This window comes from Lacerta agilis, chromosome 3 (genome assembly GCF_009819535.1).
Source record: "Lacerta agilis isolate rLacAgi1 chromosome 3, rLacAgi1.pri, whole genome shotgun sequence".
NCBI lineage: Eukaryota > Metazoa > Chordata > Lepidosauria > Squamata > Lacertidae > Lacerta > Lacerta agilis.
This window is the reverse complement of record NC_046314.1, coordinates 58,301,501-58,326,866: the sequence shown is the minus strand read 5'-3', so window position 1 is coordinate 58,326,866 and position 25,366 is coordinate 58,301,501. Positions and strand designations below refer to the sequence as shown.

The 25,366-nt window shown below is 40.6% G+C and overlaps 1 protein-coding gene across 3 annotated transcripts in view; it reads left to right on the top strand.

The window, feature by feature from the left end:
* Window positions 1-23,309, top strand: part of MAP3K5 (mitogen-activated protein kinase kinase kinase 5) — a 97,520-nt gene extending 74,211 nt beyond the window's left edge. The window contains exons 16-30 of one of the 3 annotated variants that reach the window (XM_033143865.1): window positions 839-966; window positions 2,541-2,677; window positions 4,920-5,025; window positions 6,340-6,497; window positions 6,788-6,965; window positions 7,401-7,421; window positions 7,932-8,112; window positions 8,215-8,383; window positions 11,072-11,257; window positions 13,301-13,406; window positions 15,969-16,212; window positions 18,924-19,036; window positions 20,147-20,259; window positions 21,819-21,895; window positions 22,340-23,309. In XM_033143865.1, the coding sequence (XP_032999756.1) occupies window positions 839-966; window positions 2,541-2,677; window positions 4,920-5,025; window positions 6,340-6,497; window positions 6,788-6,965; window positions 7,401-7,421; window positions 7,932-8,112; window positions 8,215-8,383; window positions 11,072-11,257; window positions 13,301-13,406; window positions 15,969-16,212; window positions 18,924-19,036; window positions 20,147-20,259; window positions 21,819-21,895; window positions 22,340-22,400 (1,978 nt within the window). In that variant the 3' untranslated portion in view covers window positions 22,401-23,309. Of the gene's footprint in view, window positions 1-838; window positions 967-2,540; window positions 2,678-4,919; window positions 5,026-6,339; window positions 6,498-6,787; window positions 6,966-7,400; window positions 7,422-7,931; window positions 8,113-8,214; window positions 8,384-11,071; window positions 11,258-13,300; window positions 13,407-15,968; window positions 16,213-18,923; window positions 19,037-20,146; window positions 20,281-21,818; window positions 21,896-22,339 lie in introns of those variants that run through there. The other 2 variants (XM_033143866.1, XM_033143867.1) reach the window with 2 other exon arrangements.
* Window positions 23,310-25,366: the final 2,057 nt, after the last annotated feature.

Here is a 25,366-nt window from a genome sequence, read left to right as displayed (position 1 = left end):
ATAGCTCACTTGATCCCTGAAATTGGATTACTGTAGTCTTGTGGCTCAGGATTTTGTGTCTGGTAGCTTTCAGCCCATGGTCAGGAACATGATACTGCAGAAGAAGAATTCAAATGTATGGATTTGTAAAAACTCAACCCTAATACCTCAAATCAGACTCAGTCCTGATTACACTGGTGGTTTACCACCATCACCACCAAAGAAAATCCTAGTAGATTGTGTGGTCTACTCACATGATCAATACAACAATGGAACAATGGAATGACTAATACACCGTGAACACAAGTTAACTACTCATATGAGCAGGGGTGGGGTTGCAAAAGCTGGCTGCTGCCATGCCATTAAAACAGGCTCCATGCCTTAGTTTTCCAGAGGAAACACAGAAAATCACTGAAAAAGCCAGCCAAATAGCACATGTGTGTGGATACTGGCTGAAAACTGCAGATCTCTCAGTGAAGAAGAAGAAAAAATGTTATTGCACTTTAGGCAAACATCCATGGTTGACATTTCCTATAAACCTCCCACTTTAAAAGCTTTTCATTTATGCTGGATTATTCAACCAAAGAGATAAGCTTGAGTTTTATTTTTCTGTGTTGTTGGGATGGTTCATTTATTTAGCCTTCAAGCTTTCTGCCTGCCTGTTTGTTCTCCATTATCATTTAGACCTATTTCCTTTTGATAAACGTTGCCTGGGCAATTTCCTGTGCCGTTTTACCTTAAAGTATTTACTAGCAGAATTGCTATTTTGGGTTGCTTTTGAATTTATATCATGGCATGGTAGGTATGGAACTCCATAGAGTGAAATAAGCTGGTTGAGGCAGTCTGAACTTTCTTTCAGGTATTCCCAGCCTTTGCATGAAGAAATAGCTTTGCATAAGCACCTCAAACACAAGAACATTGTCCAGTATCTTGGCTCGTTTAGTGAAAATGGATTCATTAAGATATTCATGGAACAAGTACCAGGAGGTAAGAAGCTTTTGGTTAATGAATACACACACACACACACACACACACACCAATCTCTGCATCAGAACAGTACACACACACACACACACACACACACACACACTGTTCTGATGCAGAGATTGTTGTGCTCACAGGACTCCACACACATTTTCACTGAGCAGGAGAAAGTAGGACCCTTCATATTAGCTGAGGCATTGAAGTGTTTACTGATGGCACCTATCTAATAGGCATGTGTACAGCATTAAGTTCCTTAGACCATAGGCCTAACTTAAGCGTAAGCCCTTGAGAACTCTGTGGGGCTTACTTCTGAGAAGACATCACTAGGATTGCACAGCAATGTATACAAATCTTGGGGCACAGTTAAGCTAATGATTCCCATCAGTGGCAGCCCTGCACAATGACTTCCACTTGCCCAATGGAGCTTCCTGCCCTCTTCTCCTTCCCACACTACCTGAAATTGGTGCAAGTGGAGGGGGGGGGTGTCAGGAGAGCCCCCAGAGCAGCAGGAATGGGAAAGGGGAATTGTTCTGTCTGGCAAGCCAAAATGTTTAGCAGTCGCCATAGTGCATGGATAGGCAAACTAAGGCCTGGGGGCCAAATCTGGTCCAATAGCCTTCTAAATCTGGCCCGCAGATGGTCTGGGAATCATCGTGTTTTTACATGAGTAGAATGTGTGCTTTTATTTAAAATGCATCTCTCTGCTATTTGTGGGGCATAGGAATTTGTTCAATTCCCCCCCCCAAAAAAAATATAGTCTGGGCCCCCACAAGGTCTGAGGGACAGTGGACTGGCCCCCTGCTGAAAAGGTTTGCTGACCCCTGAGCTAGAGCCTACTGTTGTTTTTTTTAATATTGAAAAGTTGAAATAATCAAGGGAAGTATCCTAAACATTTCCTGAGCAAGTCTCTCAATGGTACTGCTCTGTGGTCTGCTTTGAAATAACAAAACTTGAGTGTTGGGGAAAGGAAGGGCTTTACCTGTATTTGAAGTTCATGCCACTTAAAGATGCCTTCCCTGAGTCTGCTCACCATACATCCCCCAGTCCTACCCAGAGATTGTTAAGCCTAGGTCTGAATCCCATTGAAAAAGTTTGCTCCCCTGCTGAAAAAGTTTGCTCACCCCTGCTAGTGCAATGTGAAATTCCTCTCTATGTGTCTATGGTGTTGATATTTTATACTTCAGTTATCTAGAAGTTACCTAGCTGGCTGGATTAACAGAACTTTACCAATTCCATTATGTTGGGATTTGCTTTCCTGCCAACTTTCATATCTCAGATGACCTAAAAATAGCACAGGCCTTTGAATTGGAATAAGCAATTCATTCTCTTTTTCTATTATATAATAAAAAGGGATATTGTTTATTTTAATTGACAAGCCTATCCAGATGCTTAGGCAGCGACCAGATCAGCCCCTCCCAGGCCACTGGGCCCCTTCCCCAGGATCAGTTCCATACTCTTGTCCAAATCCTGCTCCCCCTTCCATCCAGCCTGGCCAGAACATCTCCACAGGGCTAATGACAATGGCGATCTTCCTGATTTGAAAATTGCCTTCATTGACTTTTTTTTCCATATTACAGGCAGCCTTTCTGCTCTTCTGAGATCGAAATGGGGACCATTAAAGGATAACGAACAGACCATTGGTTTTTATACCAAGCAGATTCTTGAAGGATTGAAATATCTCCATGATAATCAAATAGTGCATCGAGACATAAAGGTAGATTTCTTTACAAAAAGCATTAGATTGATGTAATGGACATGAAGTTCTTCTTAACTGCCCTCTGAAGCAAAATGCAATGGAATGAAGAGGAACTTAATTCAGTTCTCGGAGTCTTAAGCTGATGAATCATAGAATCTTAGAGTTGGAAGGGACCCAAGGGTCATCTAGTCCAACCCCCTGCAATGATGGAATCCCAACTAAAGCATCCATGACAGGTGGCCATCCAACCTCTGTTTAAAAACCTCCAAGGAAGGAGAGTCCATCACCTCTTGTGGGAGTCTCTTCCACTGCTGAACAGCTCTTACTGTCAGAAAGTTTTTTCTAATGTTAAACGGAGTCTTTTTTCTTGCAACTTGAAGCCATTGCCTCAAATCCTACCCTCATTAACTGGAGAAAACAAGCATGCTCCCTCCTCCATGTGACAGCCCTTAAGATATTTGAAGATGGCTATCATATCTCCCCTCATTCTCCTCTTTTCCAAGCTAAACATTCCCAGCTCCTTCAAGCATTCCTCATAAGGCTTAGTTTCCAGACCCTTGATCATCTTGGTTGCCCTCCTTTGCACACATTCCAGCTTGTCAACACCCTTCTTAATTTGTGGTGCCCAGAATTGGACACAGTATTCTGGGTGTGGTCTGACTAAGGCAGAATAGAGTGGTACTATTACTTCCCTTGATCTGGACACTATACTTCTGTTGATGCAGCATGGAATGGCAACAGCTTCCCCCCTTCCTTTCCCCCCCTTTTTTGCTGCTGCATCAAACATCCTATCTGTTGAATATAAACCAACACAATCTCTTAAGACATTGCAGACATGACCATTTGTCTGTTCTGGTAGAGTAAATCTGGATACCATCTGTAAGAATATACTCAAGTATCACATCACATGTACATTAAAAGTGAATTAATAGTAGTTCTGACTTTACTCTGTCACCCAATAGCGTTTCTCCATGTTCCCTACGCAGAGAACTTGCTTGTTCTTCCTCTTACTTTGGGCATAGCCAAAGAAACCTTTTAAAAATTATTTTTAACCTCTTTTGCAAGCCTGGCTACTCGTGTATTCTCCTCCTTTGTGATTTTCCCTTTCTTCCATTTCTTATACATGCCCTTCTTAACTCTCAGCTCATCTGTAAGCTCCTTATGCAGCCACACCGGTTTCCTTAGATGCTGATAATGATTCAGTTGGATAGATTACTATGATCCAGTGGGATAGACCTGTTGGAATTCTTGGCCAGAGTTCAAATCTCCTTTTCAGCTACGAGTTCACTTTGTGGCTGTGCATATGGCACTGTCCATTTTACTCACGTTCTTCAAAAATGTTTTCTCCATAAAATCAGATGGAGTTCTTTTTCCTAGCACAGTGTATAACACCCTATGTTATAAGACAGATCACTGCTGTTGCAACAGCGCCAGCTATCAACTGCCAGGCAGCATTGCATAAGCAGTTATATGACACAGAAAACCCCCTGTTCAGAATATATAGAAGATGCAACTGTGCATGGAACTATTTGTTTTGCAGCAAACACACAACCATAGCAGATTGGGGTACTTCTACTCAATTCTAGATTTCATTTCTGTCTTTTTTATGTAGAGAGCCTTTAAAAATAAGGCATTATGATATTTAAAAATGCAAAACAAAACAAAACAAAATTGATTGGGTGATTTTATTTAAACTCAGTGCTTTTTTCTGGGGGTTTGCAGGGGTACACATACCCCTAAACATTTTGTGAATATAAGTTTGGCCTCATTGAGGGGCAGTATTTCAATATGAGTAGTAAAATGAGAGTACCCCTAAATTTATTTATTTATTTTTTAGAAAAAAAACACTGTATAAACTAATTTATAAAAACAAATTAATCCACTAAAAACTAATTTCATAAAAAACTAATTTCTATAGAAAGCATGAAAGGTTCCAAATGTTACTTTACGTAATAAACCTAGAGAAATCTAGAACTCCAAAATCTCATAATAAATATCAAAATAGCCAATTGTTCATAATTTGTTTGGAAGAATTTGAATTCTCTTGTTTTTATTACATGCATTCCATAATGTAGCTTGGTAATTTCTCCATTCAGGAATGAACATTCATTGAACTAGAAATGAAGTGACTAATAGCAGCTTCCACTTAATTCCTCTTTTATTACAAGCCATTTCATCATTAATTTTAGCTGCAAACTCTTTTTCAAGATCAGCCATAAGATAAAATAAAAATAACAATCCCAAATGTTCTCCCCTCCAGGGTGATAATGTACTTATCAACACATACAGTGGAGTGCTAAAGATTTCAGATTTTGGGACATCAAAGAGACTTGCTGGCATAAATCCCTGCACTGAAACATTCACAGGTATGTTTCTAAAATATATTGCAGAGTCGCCTAATTTAAGAGTAAAAGGAGAATATTCTGGAGCATAAATTAGATATGGCACTTACTCCCAGGAAGGTGGGTACAGGTTTACAGCTTTAGTTTTGTACATTTTTGAAAACCCTGATACGGGTTGAGATCCTAAGCACACTGACTTGCAAAGTTGCACTGAAGTCATTGGGAAATGTTTTCAGGAGTGTGGCTTGATTCATTGACCAAGTTGTGGTCATCAGATAAGTATTAATAATCTGCCTGCGCAACGCACATAGCAGTTTCCTTCACTGTTATCAGCAACATTCCTGGTCCCTGAATCAAGAGAAACCCAGACTGCTGCAGTTTCCTGACCTTCCATATTATAAGGAAACATTCTGATATAGCTAGAGGCAATACGTCTGCTTAGATGAGCGAGGAATTGTGTGCACTCTGTTCTGTTCCTCCATCTAGCAGCCAAGACAGCATGCATCCATTGATAGTTTGGTATCAGCATCAATCAATCGTTTGGGACAGTATGTTTCTTTGTAGATTTAGTTCCCTGCCTCATTTCCCCTTTCTTGCTAAACAGCTAATGAATGGTACTCAGATTATCTGACTGGGCTTCACACATGCAGATTTGAATCATGTTCAGAATTTATTTTGATTACTATTCTCTTCATTTTTAATTTCAATTGATATTGGTGGTGATTGTGATACTAAATTCAGTATTATAGTCTTACTTTTATTCAAACTTGCAGAAAAGCAGTGTGGCCTTAGGTAAGCTACTGCTGCAGCCCACTTTATGCCTGCCTTGCAGAGAAAGTCTAGATATATTTATAAATAAATTAAATCTCTTAGTCTCCCCACACAATTCCATTTATATATATATATATTTACCTATGTTGTAAGAATTGCAGAGATAATGGCCTGCTTTAAACTGTGATTTATTGGACAGAGAACAAGTACTGAGCCCATGGTTCTCCTTTCCTTCTTGCACGTGTGCACCATAAACGAACACTTCTGAGGTTTATTTGGGATTGTAAATGGAAATTAAACCACAGTTTCCCAGTTCAGATGTAATTGGGGAAACTCTGAAGCACCCAAACTTCGCACGTGAAGGGAAAGGTGAGAACAGAACATGGACACAAAGCCTATTACATTGGGTCAACGCAGCTAAAATGCTTTGCACGCTCTATAAAGTGCAAAACACAATAAAAGCCTGTGAATTTAATATTTGACTGTGTGCTTTTCTTCCAATTTTCGCTTTTGATTAAAGAAATTCCTGCCTAAGTGAATTTTTGCTTGCTTGCTTGTTTTTAACAGGTACTCTTCAGTATATGGCACCAGAGATCATTGATAAAGGACCACGAGGTTATGGAAAGGCTGCAGATATCTGGTCCCTAGGCTGCACAATTATTGAAATGGCCACAGGGAAACCTCCATTTTATGAACTTGGAGAGCCGCAGGCAGCAATGTTTAAGGTTAGATCCTATATATGTTTTAGGTTTTTTTAAGAGACGCTGATCTGGAGAAGAGCCATAAGATGAAACACTCGTCTGTGTGTGTCTGTGCAGTAGTGATTCAGTTAAAGAGGAAAATACGCTAAAGAGAGAATATTTAAAAAGTTGTTCAAATTGCAATGAATGCCTCCCTGGGAATGAAAACCAGTTTCAAATGGAAATGCTAATGACTTTATGTAATGTTTTATTTTAAGATGACGCCTCTCTGTGATGGAAGATCTTGATTGTCTTTCCATTTCTGTATTTGTCAGGTTGGAATGTTCAAAATACACCCTGAGATTCCTGAATCCATGTCAGCAGAGGCAAAAGCCTTCCTATTGTGCTGCTTTGAACCAGATCCAGACAAGAGAGCCTGTGCTAACGAGCTTCTTGTAGATGAGTTTTTAAAGGTTACAAGCAAAAAAAGGAAGTCTCATTCAAAGTTAACAGGTAAAGACCTATTTATGCCTAAAGAGCTTAGCAATTCTGTTTAATTTAGCCAACATTGACAGCTTCCTTGAGAAGCTCAACACAGAATCACTAGCATACTTAAAATGTGGCTTTAACCAAACAGTTTGCATCTAATAAGTGGTTTTTAAATCTTGATGATACTATTTGTTAATATTTAACTTTGAAAGCATTGAGACTTACTTTGTTAAATTATTTTTTCAGTGAAAACAAGTCATGAATAACTTTAGCTAGATTGAGGCCTTTATGTTGAGTAATGTGTGTCTTAAAACAATCATTTAAACACAAAACCCCTCTGTTTTAAATTCTCTGAACCCCCCCCCCCCAAATGGTCAAATTACCTGTTGCTAGTTCTACTTCGTAAGTGAATTCTGGATGGTTTCAATTAATTTTCCTTTTCTCTGTTTTTTCTCACAGCACTCTCAGTTGGATCAAATGGTAAGATTAATATTTAGACCTTCCTTTTCTTACACTTAATGAAATCTTTGAACTTCAGTGTTTTATTTAGTCATTAGCTACTACATTTACCATTTCAAATGAGAAAGTAAGATCCAAATATGACATCTGCTCACACATTGGGACTTCCTCTTTTCACCTTCCACAGCCTCTTGTGCAACTTCAAAACCTGCTTCAAACGGCAATAACAGAGACATAATTGGTACAATCAATCCTGTCATATTAATGCAGATCCCAGACTTGTACATGTGGGAGGGGATTTTCATAGGGTATAATGAACCCTCTCTCCCCACCAAAGCCACATTTCCTTGTGGTCCAGTTCAGTGTATCTGGACATTATCTTGGATGTAAGCATCACATCAACTCCCATAGACCCCACAGGTTACATGTGCTTTGCATGCTAGATGAGATGGATCATTGCTAATGTTTATTATAATTTACTGTGTCCAGGCTTGATTACACTAATTTTCTGGGTTTCTTCACTTCCATAAGCAGAATATCTTCGAAGCATATCTTTGCCTGTTCCTGTTGTTGTAGAAGATACAAGTAGTAGCAGCGAATATGGCTCTGTTTCACCTGACACAGAATTAAAGCTTGACCCGTTCTCTTTTAAAATGAGAGCCAAATCTTGTGGAGAGAAGGATGCAAAGGGGCTAAGGTCCCTTTTTCTAAGGTAAAAGGCTACATAACTTCCATACTGCTTCGTGGAAAGAAAGTGACTTTTGCAAATAAATTTGGTGGTTTTAATAGCGGTTTCTAATTTATATATTCGCAGCATCCCAGATGAGAATTTTGAGGACCACAGTGCACCTCCTTCACCTGAAGAGAAGGATTCTGGCATCTTCATGCTCAAAAAGGATAGTGAACGGCGAGCCACCCTTCACAGAATCCTAACAGAGGACCAAGATAAGGTGGTGAGAAACTTGATGGAAGCCTTAGCACAGGTAAAATTTATAGGGAATAAAAACATGTCAGTCAAGATATGTATAGTGACAAATGCTCTATTTGACTCTCAGAGACTATAGTTTGACTTGAAAACAGAAATGCAAAAATATTTGTGCGGTTCTGTATAAATTCACACACACTGTTATTAGAGTACTTTAATCCGGGAATAAAATTTAAAAGTGAGGGAAATGTACAGAAAAATGTCAGAAAAATACTTCCCTCCCACTGGCCAAATTGTAACACAGTTGACCTTGCTAGAGCACACCATTGGGATGGGACTACAAGGAATTGACTCCAGTTAACCCTGGTAGTTTGGCAACTTTGCTTAGAGGAATTTACTCAACAGCCTTTGGTTTGTATGGTGCTAGAAGATTTCATCTTGTGTTACAGGAGAATGGCCATGACTATCTAACAACAACATCGCATTGCAGATGTTGCAATTAGTAGATAAATGAAGTGTTGTTCTGTGACTCACCTTGGGTGAAGTAATGTAACTTAAGTGTCAAATCTGAGTTGACCATGGCATATACCTAAACTGTGCTCAGCACTAGGACTGCACAATCTGATCTATTTCACCACCAATGAGTCTAATTTTATCAACCCCAGGCCAGAGGTTGCAGCAAACATGGGAAATGCTGTGCCTCAAAGTGGCTTACACTTGCAGCATTATTATGTACAGGAAGTTCCACATTGAATAAGCCAGACCATTCTGAGATGAGACGAATTAAATTTCTCATTAGTCAGGAGTTATTATTTGCTGCTTTCAAACTTTCTTTATTAATCCTGCCTGTGCCCCTAAGCAAATTAGTGTTTAAAATGAATTGAGGAGTTATCTCCAGATAACCAGTGAGGCAGTTCATACAAAAATATTCAAAAGGCATGTGATCCTTTTCACTGTGCTTTCCTCACACGTTCATGGGGAATGTATTCAAAAGTATTCTGTGAGAGTCTTAGCTGAGAAGTTCAGCGTATAAATTCCAAAGTGTGAATGAGATGTGTTGGCAGGGGAAAGGTAATAAACCAAATGTCTTCATACATTGAATGCTCTGTTTCACATCTTGTCATGTACCAAGTCCTTCTGCACCTGGGGATGCCACCAACGACATAGGAAATAGATCTGAAAATAACATTTTCTATTGCAGTTTTGGAAATGCTCATATAGTAAATGTTTACTGCTTCAATGAATGGTAATGAACTACACTGTAGTTTGGAAAATGAGTACACCACTAGTACCCTGGCCTTTTTCTCTCATTCCTGCCTCTGTGCCTTGTGTCATGCTTCTCTTTATGTCTAGAACAGCCTTCTAAAAGTCAGAGGAACAGAAGAAGAGCCTCTGCTGGGTCAGACAAAGGCCTGTCTAGGCCAGCTTTTCACCATGAGGAAGCAGGTGCCTATGAAAAGCCCATAAGCAGGATGAGAGCAAGAGTTCTCTTCTTCTGTTGTTTCCTGCTTTTCAGATACATGCTGCCTCTGATCCTGGAGGCAGAATATAGTGAACATGATAAGTAGCCATTTATAGCTGTATCCTCAATGAATTTGTCGTAATTCTTTTTTTTAAAGCCAATCTTAGTTCTTGGCCATCACCACATCTTGAGGAATTAGATTCCATAGTTCAACTATGTGCTGGGTAATAAAGTCCCGCCCTCCGCAATCTGTCCTGGGTGTCCCACTATATACCTTCATTGGATGCCCAGGAGTGCTAATGAGTGGGAAAAGCATCTCTCTATCCACTTTCTCAACACTAAGCATAATTTTATGAACTTCAACCATGTCCTTCTAACGACCTCCCCCCCCCCGAAGTACCCCCCTTTCCCAACATTGTACCCTTTCTTCATAGAGAAGCTGCTCCAACCTGGATCATTTTGCTTACCCTTTTCTGCAACCTTTCCAGCTCTACAATACCCTTTTTTAAGATGTATCAACGTATTCCAAATATGATCACTTCTCACAGATTAATATAAAAACATTATGATATTGACAACTTTGTTCTCAGTCCCTTTCCTAATATTCCCTTGCATGCAATTTGCTAGCACATGTTTGCCCATGCACTGGGTTGATTGTTGTCATTGAATGGCCTCAAGGTCCCTTTTCTGGTCAGTCACCACCAGTTCAGACCCCATTAGCATATTTGAAATTTTTGGTGCCCAATATGCATCACATCACACTTGAACCACAGACTTGGACACCTAACTACTCATCTGTAACTCCAGATCATTTATAAGCAAGTCAGAAATCACAGGTCCCAACACAGATCCTTGGGAAACACATTTCTTCCATTGTGAAAACCTTCAGTTTATTCCTATTTTCTGCTTTCTGTTTTTTAACCAGTAATCTGTCCATATGTTCTTCAGATACCTTGGGTCAGGAATTTTTATCAGAATTTTTTTTAAAGTCCAAATACACTATGTACATTTCTGGAACCCTGCAATTTCTGTTATAATAATAATACAATAATAATAATACCTTTATTGTCATTGTACAACCTGTGTACAATGAAATTAAATGAGCCTCCCCCCCCAACACTCCCCTAGCTAAAAGAGCACAGTATTTGCAAAAGGACTGAATTGTGGAAGCCTTATTGAAATCTATAGATGGAAGTAGTGCCTAGAGGAATATTCACTGAATATTTTCCCTATTGCCTCAGTGCCTCACAAAGGTAATTAGCTATTTTTTGTTTGTTCTAACAGGGACCTGAAGAGCCTAAGCTGAAATGGGAACACATCACAACTTTAGTTGCTAGCCTCAGAGAATTTATACGGACAACTGATCGCAAAATTATTGCAAATACACTTTCAAAGCTAAAACTAGAGCTAGACTTTGACAGTCATGGCATCAGCCAGGTTCAGCTGGTCCTCTTTGGTTTCCAAGATGCAGTAAGTAAACCTTTCTCTCTTTTTTTGCTAGTTTTGCTAAACTGATTTTTCTTATTCTGATGAATGCCTTAAATTTGCAACACAATTGAGTGACAGTTAATCATGAGCCAGTTTGCTAAAGTAGTCACAGTGCTCGGAAGGCATACTTTAAATCCCTACTGAGACATGAAGCTCACTGGGTGACCATGAGCAAGTCTGTTTTTCATTCTAACCAACCTCACAGCATTGTTGTGAAGATAACACAGGGATAGAGGACACACAATGTATGTTACCTAGAATTCATTGGAGACAAAATGGAATCAAAATACATAAATAATTTCCTTGTACTAGAGTTTAGAATGAGAAACACAATGTCCAGGGTAATACATTATGAATAGTGTGAGAAATAACCTCCTTCTTCAGTTACATTTCACATTTATTTCACGTATTTAACTCCAAGGAGTTTGATGTCATGCATCCGGGTGTGTGCGCACGCAAGGAGGCTGGTCGAGCCAGGGCAGCGAAAAGGTGTGGCCAATAAATACATGACCCCAGGAGAGATCTAGTTCAGTTCGATTGTACTGGGTGCAGAGCCTAGGGGGCGCTGCAACTATGAGGTAGAATGGAAGGCGAGAGGCAGGAGGGCATCAAATTCTGGCGTTGCACAGAGCACCGCTGAAATTTGAGGCCTCAAGTTCTGCCACTGATCTAGTGGACTGAGAAGGCCTCTGCTTGGGAGAGCCAGAGGAAGAGAATCCTGAAAAGGATTCAAATGGGTGGGGGCGTTCCCTTGCCCTATTCCGCCTCTCCATCAGTCCCCACAGCCCTGAGGCACAGGCTTCTCCATCTCTGGAGCAGTCAAAGATTGGTTCTGCCTCATCCATTTTTTTCCTGCAGGAACACCAGCTCTGCCTCTGGAGTTGTGAGAAACCATGTTCAGTGCTGTCTTTCTAGGGGAGGTTGCTGTTCCACCTGTCCCATCCACCTGTGATGAGGCAGTGACCCACCTAGGTGACACAGACACCAGTGTAGACATGAGCAGGTGGAGTAGGCTCAGCCTTCTCAGAGAAGTGCTAGGTTGCTCGCCCAGACTTCAGAACAAAAATGCTTGTTGCACTAAGAAGAAGAGGAGTTTGGATTTGATATCCCACTTTATCACTGCCTGAAGGAGTCTCAAAGCAGCTAACATTCTCCTTTCCCTTCCTCCCCGACAACAAACACTCTGTGAGGTGAGTGGGGCTGAAAGACTGCAAAGAAGTGTGACTAGCCCAAGGTCACCCAGCAGCTGTATATGGAGGAGCGGAGACGTGAACCCGGTTCACCAGATTACGAGTGTACCACTCTTAACCACTACACCACACTGGCATTCACTTGCAGGGGGGGAGCATGTTGTTGGTGTATCGGTGTCTTTGCTTGTGTAGCTGCTGCCCCTTGGACTGCATTTTGCCTATGCAGTGCACTGATCTCAGCATTAAAGATTTTGGTAGAAACTGCAACCTATGTTCAAGTTCTTCATTGAGTGGGAGCCAGGACACTCAAGGTGGTGCTTAACAACTCTCCGAAATAAGTTAGACTGAGAGTCAGTGACTGCCCAAATCCACTTGGTGTGCTTCATGGCTGAATGGGGATTTAAACTCTGGTCTCCAAGCTACTACTTCTGAACTTATATTAAAACTCCTCCAAAAGATGTCTTCAGACGACATACATTCTGAGGTGTTTTTTTTAATGCATTTTCTATGCCCTCTGGCATGCTTCATAACACCCAGCCCTTTTCCTAATCTTTGAGGTGGAGGGGCGGGCATCTATCATCCCTCTTTCCAGCCCCATGGTTGGGGGGAAGGCAAGGGCTTGTTTCGCTGACATTCTACCAAGGCTGATGGTCGTTTAGGACACAAGATCCTTTTCTGATGCTATTTTTAGGTGTATGTAATGGTGGTGAAACATGAAAATATCAAAATTGCCTTCATTTCCAACAATGAATAACTTTTCTTTGTTATGCACACCTACACTTTAATATTAGAAAGGAAACTTAATAGTGTTTCTAATTCCAGTGTCTCTTTCCAGGTGAATAAAGTTTTAAGAACTCACAATATCAAACCACATTGGATGTTTGCGCTAGATAGCATAATTCGCAAAGCTGTGCAGACTGCTATTACAATCCTGGTTCCAGGTGAGACACTTGCCACTCACTGAAATAGTTCTCTAAGGCTATCCTCCTAAGTGCACTTAACATGGAGGAAAATTCTGCTGAAATCCCAAACTTTACATGTCAATGCCTGTGGTTGAATACCCTTGTTGTGTTCCCCTAATAAAATTGTGATCTTTGAAGCAGTTATTGGCTACCCCTGAGGGAGGGGGAGTGTACAAGCACAGGACTCAAGCATAGTTTGAAGGATCAGAAATATGCCAACTATGTGTCTCTAAAATATACCCACTAAAATGTATGTATGAAGGAGACCATAGTTTCAGACCTTAGGACTTAAAACTGCAAGTGTTCTAAGACTTACAGCTAAAAAAAAATTGACACCTGATTATGAAGGCACTTGAATTTTACACTTCTCTTTTTATTTCTTTAAGGTTTAGCAATGCATTAGATTTAATCTGAGACTCTATCTTTCCCAGAATGCTTAGTACATACTGTGAACAGTGAACACACAGTTAATTGGACCATATATATACAGTGGTACCTCTGGATGCGAATGGGATCCGTTCCAGAGCCTGGTTCGCATCATGAGCAGTCTGCATGCAACACTTCTGCGCACGCACGGGTTGCGATTCGGCGCATGCGCGTGACATATTTGATGTGTCTGCGCATGCACGAACTGCCGAACCCGGAAGTAACCCATTCCGGTACTTCCGGGTTCAGCGCGTTTGTAACCTGCACCGTTCACAACCCACAGCGAACGCAACACAGGGTACGACTGTATTAGCTCCCTTTGGGGCACATATCGTTCAAGACAAAAATGATCAAAAACTGTTCAGCTTCTACTTCCTATGCTCCTTCTAAAATCAAGAGGGCGATTTATCACTTTTGAAGTGCTTATCATTTTCTAAGTGCTATACAGAGTTTGAAAGGTAAGTCGGTCCAGGCCCTGCAGCCTCACAATCTATCAACAACATGGAAAAGGAAACGAAGAAGAATGGGGAAGGTAGAAGAAAGCACATACATTCAGGCACTGATTCTTGAAGTTACTGAATAATAATAATAATAATAATAATAATAATTGGTAGGAAGTGTGCAGTTTGGTCTAGATGGATTTATAAAATGTTTGAAAAAAAAATCAACTCTGGTCAGAGGCATGAAAAATAGTAAGCCCTGAAAGCATTTGCTGTATGAAAAGTGCTCCGGCTTAGTGACCAGGAAAGAGCTTTAGAGATTATTTTTGAAAAATCCCTAAAGCCTTCCATTCTGCATGCAGCTGCAACGAGTATTTACAAGACATAAGAATGAATTGCCTGATAGATGTAATGCAAATCCTAGTCAGCACTTGTTGATTTAGTAGCTGCTGCAGGTCAAACCTCAGGGCCTGTGTGTAGTACAGAGGTTGCTGTACATCTCTTATAACCATCAGCCTACATCCTATAAAGGACATGGCTGTTAGAATTAGTAATAATTTCTTTTGGTTGTAACTGCATCCCACTTGCATATCCACTTCAAAGCATCTTACAGTATAAACACAATATAAAATGCCAGCGTTGCAGCAAAAGAATATCCATAAAATGGAATGGAATGGAATGTAAAGCAAGAGCAGTATAGAACCATGTGAGGCAGGACAAAAGTGCTGGCTTGGCAGGCTGATCAGTGGAGTCTACTAGTACAGTTTTATTATGTACAGTGCTTAGAGAGCTTTGCGGCCAAGTGGTTTATAAATCTTTGTGAATAAAATTAATTAAATACATAATTACTACGAAGAAAGCAAGAGTGAAACAAGCCTGGTAGGAGAAAAGAAGGTAAGTAAACAAGAAAAAGCGCAAGATCAGCCTGTGGGGTGAGGACTCTGCAGCACATGTTCCATAGGCAGAAACGTCTCTGGTTCAATCCTTGGCATCTCCAGCTGGGACTGAGAAAGACCTGTGCCTGAAACATTGGACAGCTGCTTCCAGCTGATGTAGGCAGCACTGAGCTAGATGGATCAGTGATCTGAATCGGTATGAATGAGCTGTCTAGGTTCAATCCTCAGCACCACCAATTAAACAGGGTGATAGCTGGCCTTGCTGGACGACACTTCCGCCAGTTGCAATAGGTTGGGTACTAGACTAGGTAAACAAATATAGTCTGTTTCAATGTAAGTACACTTCCTCAGCTTCTACTGGAAGCCAAAGTGCTCTGGACATAGCTATGTTAGCATAATTTCTGTGGCAAGCTGCTGTCTCGTGAGCTGAGCACAGCTTTTAGCTTTATATAGGTGTGCTCCTATCCCTTCTTGGTGGCGCTACTAGCAAGCTTTGTGAGTGACAAGTCTGTGCCAGTTTCTCCTGGGGATCAGCACCTAATTTAGCAGTTTGATTTCTTATTTGTTCTTGATGTGCCGGATCTGCAAGGTTATTATCCCTGGGGTCCTTTCTTATCTCACAAACTGCATCTTGGTTTCAACCTGGAGAATGGGTGCAGCCCGTACTGTTCCAAGTCCTCCCAAGTTTTCTGCCCATCATACAGGACGCTGCAGAGCCTGTCATACTTGTCTCTGATTTCATTGCTGTGATAATTAACACCAAGCCTCCTCTCTAACAGAATTGAGGACACACTTCATTTTAGCATCTGAGAGTGATACAGCCGATCAGGAGGACATCGAAGGTGAGGAGGAGCATGAAGAGCAACCTCAAAATCCAAGCATTCATCGGCCTTGCCTTGTATTGGAAGATGCTATAGCTACCTCAGGAGTGAGCACTCTAAGTTCTACTGTATCCCATGAATCCCAGGCTGCCCAGCGATCCCTCAATGTTCAACTTGGAAGGCTAAAATTGGAAACTAACAGGTAAGTCCCAGGTAGTTGAAGACCTGGAGCTGATTCCTTAACAAAGTTGCACCAACATTTTAAAGTATATTGTTGCATAATCCACTGGGCATTTTTCATTTATTTTTGAACACAAGTCTTAATCTGCTGTGCTGGATCAATTTAATTCTTTGAGGCGAGTAAAACACTGACACTCCAAACTAGTGGAGTGGGCACAGAACTGTCAGGGCTGTGTGCATGCAGAGAGAAAAAATGAAGTTCTATCTATCAGCTGAATGGTAGGAAGGATGAGTAAGGAGGGCAAATCTAGGCCCTACTTCTCCCCAACAGACAATTGATAGGATTTTAGCTTTTCTTAAATAATAATAATAATAAAAATCTGACTGTTAAATACAAGTCCATACACAATTCTTGTAGTTCTGGCTAGAATAGGTAAGGTAAACGGTATCCCTGACCGTTAGGTCCAGTCGCAGACAACTCTGGGGTTGCAGCGCTCATTTCGCTCTATAGGCCGAGGGAGACGGCGTTTGTCCGCAGACAGCTTCCGGGTCATGTGGCCAGCATGACTAAGCCGCTTTTAGCAAACCAGAGCAGCGCACGGAAATGCCGTTTGCCTTCCCTCCGGAGTGGTACCTATTTATCTACTTACACTTTTACGTGCTTTCAAACTGCTAGGTGGGCAGGAGCTGGGACTGAACAACGGGAGCTCACCCTGTTGCAGGGATTCGAACCGCCAACCTTCTGATTGGCAAGCCCTAGGCTCAGTGGTTTAGACCACAGTGCTACCCATGTCCCTTCTGGCTATAATAGGTTCACAAAAAGCTGCTTCCATGTGACTCATACATCTAGCTAGATTTATATAGCAGTCTAAAGCCTGCTTTTAAAATGTTCTTGGGGTTTTAAACCGCCTTCGTTACATGGGCTTCCAAGATCTTCTGTTATAGTCCTGCCATTCACAACTCATGATTAAATAACAATTCATTTTCATAATAGTATGAACCACCACCAGGTCTTCTTAATAATTCATTCACCAGGAACAAATCCAAGCTACTGAACACCTGGCTTAGCACAGCTACCTAGAGCGCATTGTTTTCATTGTTACTGACCTCCATTTAAAATTTACTATAGAAAACTCAGTCCTTGGAACTAAATAATTATTTAAAAAATCAAATAATGTGAGACAGAGAATATAAAAAAACTCAGTTGTTAGCTTCCAGGTCCAAAACTATTTTAAGTATGGCTTTTAAAGCTGATTTTGCTCCAAAAACATTCATAGAAGCAAGTAGGCACAAATCCTAAGATTTCTGCTTATCGTGATTGTTCTGTAGGAGTTAGCATGGATTTCCCCCCCATCTATGTGAATATCTACTAAATTCACTATGATCCTAATACACCTTCCACATTGCATATAATTAATGTTCAGTGGCGGACGTGTGCACATGCGCATGCATGCACATATATATCCACACTTTTTCGCTATATATGTGCACTGCTAAAGGTGGACCCATGTTCACCATCTCTTGCTCCTGTTCAGTGTTGTATACTGGGACATGTGGGGAAATGGAACAGAGCTAGGATATCATTGTGGGGAGAGTAAATGTAGGGAGTTAGCTCCTGCAGCCAGACACACACACCCCTTCCTGAGAGAGGCAAGGAAGCCGGATGGGGACGGCCAATGATCCTCCACTCATCATTACAATGGAAGCAGACACAGTCCTGCCCCTCCTTTTCATTGCAGCAGAGGCTTTTATGAAGGACTCATATGCAGAACAATAGAGGGATATTTGTGTAGGGGAGGGTTATTTCCTTCTCTTTATGTCACATATTATTTAATCCAAGCTGCAATTTAAGAGGCAAGGGTGCACCCCCTGTTTGCATTACACACTGGCAAGCAGGTGGGGAAATACTCTTTTTGTCTGTGTTGTCTAACAGTTGGTTGGCAGTGGGGTGGGGACAAGGAAGCAAGATGAGAAAGATGTTGTTGACCTGATGATCTCTTGTTCATTTCACCTCCTCTCCCTACTTGCTACATATATGCACTCCTTTGTTGCGCATAATAATTTGCAACTGCATAAAATTATCACCTCCTAATTTCTTCTTTTCCTTTCCTAGCATTTGTTTCATGTGATGTTTTACTTTGATTCTAAAGGACTTGCTCTGGGATCCTTCAATCTTGGTGGGCATATAGAACCCACTAGTTGTCAACCTTCAGAATTGGTTCTCTTTGGAGAACTCTCTCAGCCCATCATTACAAATTAAAAGGTTTTAATTAGGCAGACAGTTGAACTTGCTCTTTAGTGATCATTACTAATGCATTGCCAGAGTTCAGAGAGAATTTTATGAATGAGATTTTATTAGGTTGTTTTGTTTTGTTTTGTTTTTTGCATTCCTCCTCAGATTTTATTTGCAGTAGGCAGGGTAGGGTAGAAATTAAACAATAAATGCATTTCACTTAAATGAATGGAAGTCCCATAGGTTTTGGAACTTCAGAAATAGGCCTAACAGGTGCCTCTTGCATTTGCAAAGTATACACAATCTGCTTTTCATGAACTGTAGAAGCTTGCTTTGTGGTAGGCTTGTTTGTCATGGAAGTTGTGTGAAGATATGGAAGTAGCTTTGGGGAATTACTAATGCAGTTCTGCATTTTTTTGCTTTTCACTTCATGTTGTTACCTTGGCAAACACACAGTGAAATGTAACTCTTTCCTTTCATCTCTCTGACTTCCTTAACAGACTACTGGAAGAGCTAGTGCAGAAGGAGAGAGAATTTCAAGCCCTGTTGCATCACGCTATAGAAGAAAAGGAACAGGAGATCAAACACCTGAAGCTTAGGACTCAACCAATAGGTGCTCCACTAGAATCTTCAAAGGCAATCGCTCCTCAAAGCAGTTTTCAAAAGAAGACTGAGCAGTCAAAGCCTTCACATGCACCCTGACCCATCTTTTTCATTTTGGTTATTTTGCCTCCTTTGTTTTATCACATTTTCTATGCAGTTAGTTCTTTGAAACAGGCATATAATATACCTGCATGCATATTATTTCGGATACTGTATAGCATCGGTAAAGCAAGTGTTTTACAAATCTTACTTAGAACAAAGATTTATACATTACTAGCTAATAGCAAGATTCTCTCTAAATTTTATTTCTAGGTTGTTGGGTTTTTTTTTTAAAAAAAGAAATCTGTAACATGCCTAGTTTTATTATTTATGTGCAAGCACTGACACTGGTCATTGTGAAGCTTTACCCAGAGTAAGGAGGAGCAGAAACCTAAGACTACAAAATGGAATGGTACAACTCGCTTTTGTTAAGTACAGAGCAAAGCAAATACCCATGAGGTTTCCCTGCAACAGTTCAAATTAATTGCCACAAGGCTCGAACTTGTTGTAATTCAGCATAGCAGTTCTTATTAAAGAATTCTGACAACATATCTGATAAGATTTGGGTGCCTTTTGCCACTCACTAAGTTATTTACACATGCAAACTAAGATTTCTTCAAATCTTATGTTCTAACACACATTGTTTTCAGTCACTCTACTGAAATAACTATTTTGTGGACGAGTTAGGTCCATTTTTGTTACCACTTTAAAAAAAAAACCAATTCACATAAATTTAAACCATACATGATGTGTTTTAGCTAGCTGCACCTTATGTACACAAGGATTGTGAACAAATATTTTTCTTCTAAATGGGTTCTCCCAAATCAAGTCACTTAACATGACAAATGGCATGATTATATGGGTGGTGGGTACAGTCCTTCTCTGCCATTTCTTCATATTGGCTGCCGGTTATAATTAGCACAAGCTCAGTTCTGAAGTTCACAGTCTTTGTCTAGCACTTCGCCCCATTGGCAACTACAGGGCACATGATATAAAATTCCGCATGAAGGTTGGGGGAAGTTTATGGGTCCATGTAAATGTAAAAATGCACTAACTTACCGGTCTCAAAAATTTGTTTCAGCTATTCCTGGCAAGTCTATGTCTCACCATAGCACAACTGATGGAGGGGTTGAAGATCCAGATCTTACTAATTGGCTGAGAGTTCATGGTGCTGATGAAGAAACCATAAACAGGGTAGGAAAGATATTTTATTAGGTATGTTCTGTTTGTGATTTTGCTAGACCCAGAGGTTTAGTTTGCAAACTTTTAAATGTTGCTTTATCTATCTGTTTGAAGGGGGGGAATCAAATAATGGGAAGAAAATGTGATGTTTATAAAAAGCATAAAAAGTATTGCTATATTTCTTCATCCTTCCTGGATTTGAATTAATATGGTGTGTTGATATATATTATGTCTGATCACTGGATCACTAGTTCAGTCATGAGCTACTTTTATTATTTATTACTTGATCCAATGTCACTGTACTACAGAAGAAGAAGAAGAGTTTGGATTTGATATCCCGCTTTATCACTACCCAAAGGAGTCTCAAAGCGGCTAACATTCTTCTTTGCCTTCCTCCCCCACAACAAACCGTCTGTGGGGCTGAGAGACTTTAGAGAAGTGTGACTAGCAGCTGCATGTGGAGGAGTGGAGATGCGAACCCGGTTCCCCAGATTACGAGTCTACCGCTCTTAACCACTACACCACACTGGCTCTCACTGGCCGAGCTGTAGGCTTTCTATATATGTCACATATGCGTTCTGCCACTGAGCTATGGGCAGTCTGATAAGTGTGAAGAATCTCTGTAAACTACCATTAAGTCAAACTCCCCACCCCCACCCCAAAGAGTCACTTTTTTGGGCGAGTGAACAAATCAGGAGCTGCCGGTGTCGTAAGGAGTCACCTTGTTGACACTGGTGTCACTAACTGCACATCTGGATGGGCCAGGATGCTAGTGGGGTCAGGGTTGCATGCATGCATTGGTAGAAATGCTGGATTGGCTTTTCCAGTGCACCCATTCAGCCCTGACCTTGACGGTGACTCCTGGATAAAACCTTCTGTGACTTTATTACAATCTACAAAGCAGCTAAACAAGCAATCTTGTACTTACAAGTTGGCTTAGTCCCATGACTTCTGTTAAAAAATAAATTCTAAATGGTTTATAGACTCCGGTTGTTGGGCTGTTGTTGTTTTAAATGCTTATAGCTGATATTCTTAATGTCTAGAGTAGAGGTAGGGAAACCTGTGGTCCTTCTGATGCTGCTGATAGACTCCTGCACCCATCATTATTGACCTATGACCATGCTGACTGGGAGTTGGAGTCCAACAGTATCTGAAGGGCCACAGGTTCCACAGCCCTTAACTTTAGTGTAAAAATGCTAATGCACTAATGACTAGCACACTGCTTAATTTTGAGCAGTTTATTTGGTTCTTTATGCACTGCCTCTGACCAAAGCTCAGTTGTCTTTATTATAGTCTTTACAGTGTAAGTTCTGTAAAAAGAATCCAGAACACCATGGTTCCCTTACTTGGCTCTTATGGGTACATAAAGAACTAAAGTATTAAACAAAAGTATTACATTACTCTTACACATTCATCTTACACTTTTCTTGATAAGTTACATGTGCACTGTGCATCTTTCCGACAAGTAGACTTTGATTTAATCAGGGACATTGTATAACCTTGAGAATAAAGCAAGAGTGATAACCAGTGGCACAATCAGCATAACTTTCATCATAGATTTCTTGTTTTAGTTTTTGGCCGAAGACTACACACTAATGGACGTTCTCTGCTATGTTACTCGAGATGATCTAAAATGCCTTAGACTCAGGTAACCAAGTTTTCTTTTTTAAAAAAACAACAACAACTTGTAGTACTCATTTTACCAAAGGGCTTATTGTTATTTCAATGAATCGATTACTTTTATTTACGAACTTCTTAGACTGACATAATTTTCACATATACATATCGAATCCTTATTTATACAAATTGTGTTGCTTATTAATGTATTTTTTTTAATGATAGCTAAAACTAAACTAGTACATTTTATCAATTATGTAGCTAGTGCACTGCATTTAATTATAAGATATACATCAAAATCTCCATTAGGATTTCATTATTGCACAGTGATTGATAGGAACTAAAATTAATGTGCATTGTTTTTGCTTCAGAAGTGCATAAGGTGTCTGAATCAAGACATTTTGCCAGTGAAAATACTGTTTGTTGTGAGTAAAACAAAACAAAACAAAAAGCCTGCTGTGACTTTCTTTTGCAGAGGTGGGATTCTATGTACACTGTGGAAGGCCATCACTGACTTCCGAGAGAAGCACACCTGACCCCGATTGAAGGGATTCCTCCATCTCTGAAGAGAACTGGAGCTTTCCAGCAGCCCAGAACAGGAGCTCTGTATTAAAAAATGCTGTTGCACTTTAATCCAGTATTTGTTTACCGTTGCTAAGGACACTGCAGCTTTCTGGCTGCGTCTACTCCTAACGTTCCTGAGAGACCTGTCTACAACATTAAATTTTATTTTAGTTTTAAATATTTTTTTACACAGAATCTTCTCTTTTTCTAAAATGATGGAACAGCGGCTATAATTAACAAAACCCATGTTAATATTGCAAAGACCCATTGTACGATTTCATGTGATTCCACATCAGTGAAGCAAATGTGAAAATTGGCTTTCTGCGTTAATATGTGTGTAACCAGAGCCTGTGATGGGGGCAGGGTGTTTTCTGGGACTCGGTCTCTTTTTCTCAGCCTGCAGAAGAGAGTGATGGGAGACCTATCAGTTCAATCTCAGGGTGGCTTTGGAGCTTTCCTGGGGTGGGGTGGGTGACTCAGTGGAAGGGGTAGGTTTTGGGCGGGGGAGACACAAAGGCCCATGGGTATTGTCTTTCCAAGGACTGAAGACATTGTTCTGAGGCTCTTGCATGTTTTCATAATTTGGGGTGGAATTCATAACTGAAATGATTGTGTAAACCTTATTTGGTAGCTTTTTCCTTCTAGTATGCTGAATATTATACTTGGTACTTACAGTTCTTTATAAATGTTTATATTGTTTTTATTTTAGTAACTTAAATCCTGGTCTACAGTGCAATTTGTTTTTAGTGTTGTTTATGTACTACTGAACTGTACCAGTTACATATGCCTGAAAATACATATAGTACTGTTAGCTTGTTCTAAAGCTATCCATTGTGATACACATTTTAGGAATAAAAAAAATGAAGCACAATTCTGATAAATTTGTTGACTTACTGGGTTTAAAGTTGTAATTGAAAGATCCGAACTATGACAAACAGGAGGAAATGGAGAATAATTAAAGGGCCTTGCTAGTGAAAGTACAGCAGGCAGAAACATCTTTACAGAAGTACAGAGCGAAAGTGTCTAAATATCTGTAGAAGTTAGAAAAACCACCCGTCAATATGTACATCAAAGGAATGTGCACATGCATTTGTTTGAGGAGTGGGGAAATAACTGATAGGATTTTAGTACACTTGGCCATACACTAATTAATCACCAGTGCACTGAAAACTGCTTTAACATATTCAGTTTAGTGCTAGTCTTAAATCATCAAAAGGGCTGAGGTGGGCCAGTAGCTAAATTGAGTGATTTTTGTCTCTCAGTAGAAGCCTGGCACAGTCTGAGTTCTTGCTTCTGTACAAGAACAGAAGAAGCCTGGTCTAGTTGGTAGTGTGTGTGTGTGTGTTTTTTTTAAATCATTAGTTTAGTGATGATAAGATATAAGAAGCTGCTGCATGAGTGTTGCCCTGGAGTTGCCCTTGTACCCTGATGAAAGTTGCACTGGTGCAGTAGCTCAGGAGATTATAACCAGGATCCAAAGTACCATGCAAATACTTATGCACTCTTCCTGGCAATGCTGTTGGACTTGAGGGCCATTCAAAAATAGGGTGTTGGGTGTGGAGGTGGAGGTCTGTTGTTTGAAAGTGGGAGGGTCCCCCCCCAAAAAAACCATTAGGTTATTTTGAGTGTGCCAAATGTAGTAAAATCAGATTTCAGGGACAAGACATGAGACACACAATATAATCCTCTCTCCCTACCAACAAGGCTGGACTCTCCTTTGCTCTGGTGCAACAACCTTTTCCAACCAACCAATGAGGCAGCTGCCAAAATCATCACTATACGTTTAGTACAAATTTCTGATTTAGCAATAGCAAAACAAGTGACAATACCGTTGAATTTTAAAGAAAAATGCATTAGGAGTGCTATTGAATGGCAAATGTCCTCCCCTGACATCTCTCTCCATCCTCATTGCCAAACATCATTTCCCTCACAACTCACTCATGTGAGGCTGATCAGCCATGGCCTGTGTGTGAAAAAAACAGCTTTCTTCTCAATACCCATCTCTGCAAAAGGGTCAGGTGGACCTCAGTGAGCTTTCTGCACCAGTAGATACAGTATGCTACACCAATGGATGAACTAGCATTCACAATGCTTGGAAGGGATCCTTTAAATTTACAAGGAGCTCTGCAAGCCTCAAAAGCAAGAAAATAAATGCAGTTACATGTCCAGAGACTGAGGTTAACTTGGTGAAGCTGAATGCAGCTCAGGAAACAGGCATAAACTGGAAATGCTTTTATACTCGTTGACTGTTCAAATGGGTCGTTGTAATGCTGTTTCACATGCATTGCGTGGGGTTCTTTTATTTCTTTAGTTTGGGTTATATAATGCTGTAATTTCTTTACAATCGGTAATAGATTTCATTCACCTTCTCCAGGCTATGGAATGAAACGTGGTTTTATCACCATCTGCTGCTGTTCGTTGCTGCACTTTGGCTCCAATTAATCTAAAGTTCACAGTTCACTTCTCCAGACTGTTTTGGGGATTTCAAAGTTTAGCCAAACGGATTTCTATTTCGATTAGCATATGCTAATCCGTGGCCCTTCGTTCTTGCAAACTCTCCCCCGCCCCTTACGCTTAGCCAAATGGCTCGTCTAGCCTCCTGTGGGGCTCGGAAACTGCAGGATTCCGGAGGGGCTGAGGTGCCTGAAGGTGCTTGGATCGCAACAGAATCAAGGAAATAAACGCGAGAGCGGAAGATAAGCGAGGGTTATTAAAATGCCAATTTCTGCCGCCGCCACCGCTCCCTTGAGCCCCATATTCAATAATGTGCAGCTTTCAAGACGTTCGGGCGGAAGTGCCACTTCGTACTTTATTGTTGCATGTTTATTTAGTCGGCCGAGCGAGCAGACGCCCCAGTCAGAACAATGGTTCTCTGGGCGAGGCAAAAGCCTCAGTCTTACAGGAACAATCCAAGCGACTTCAATGGAGCGGCGAAACC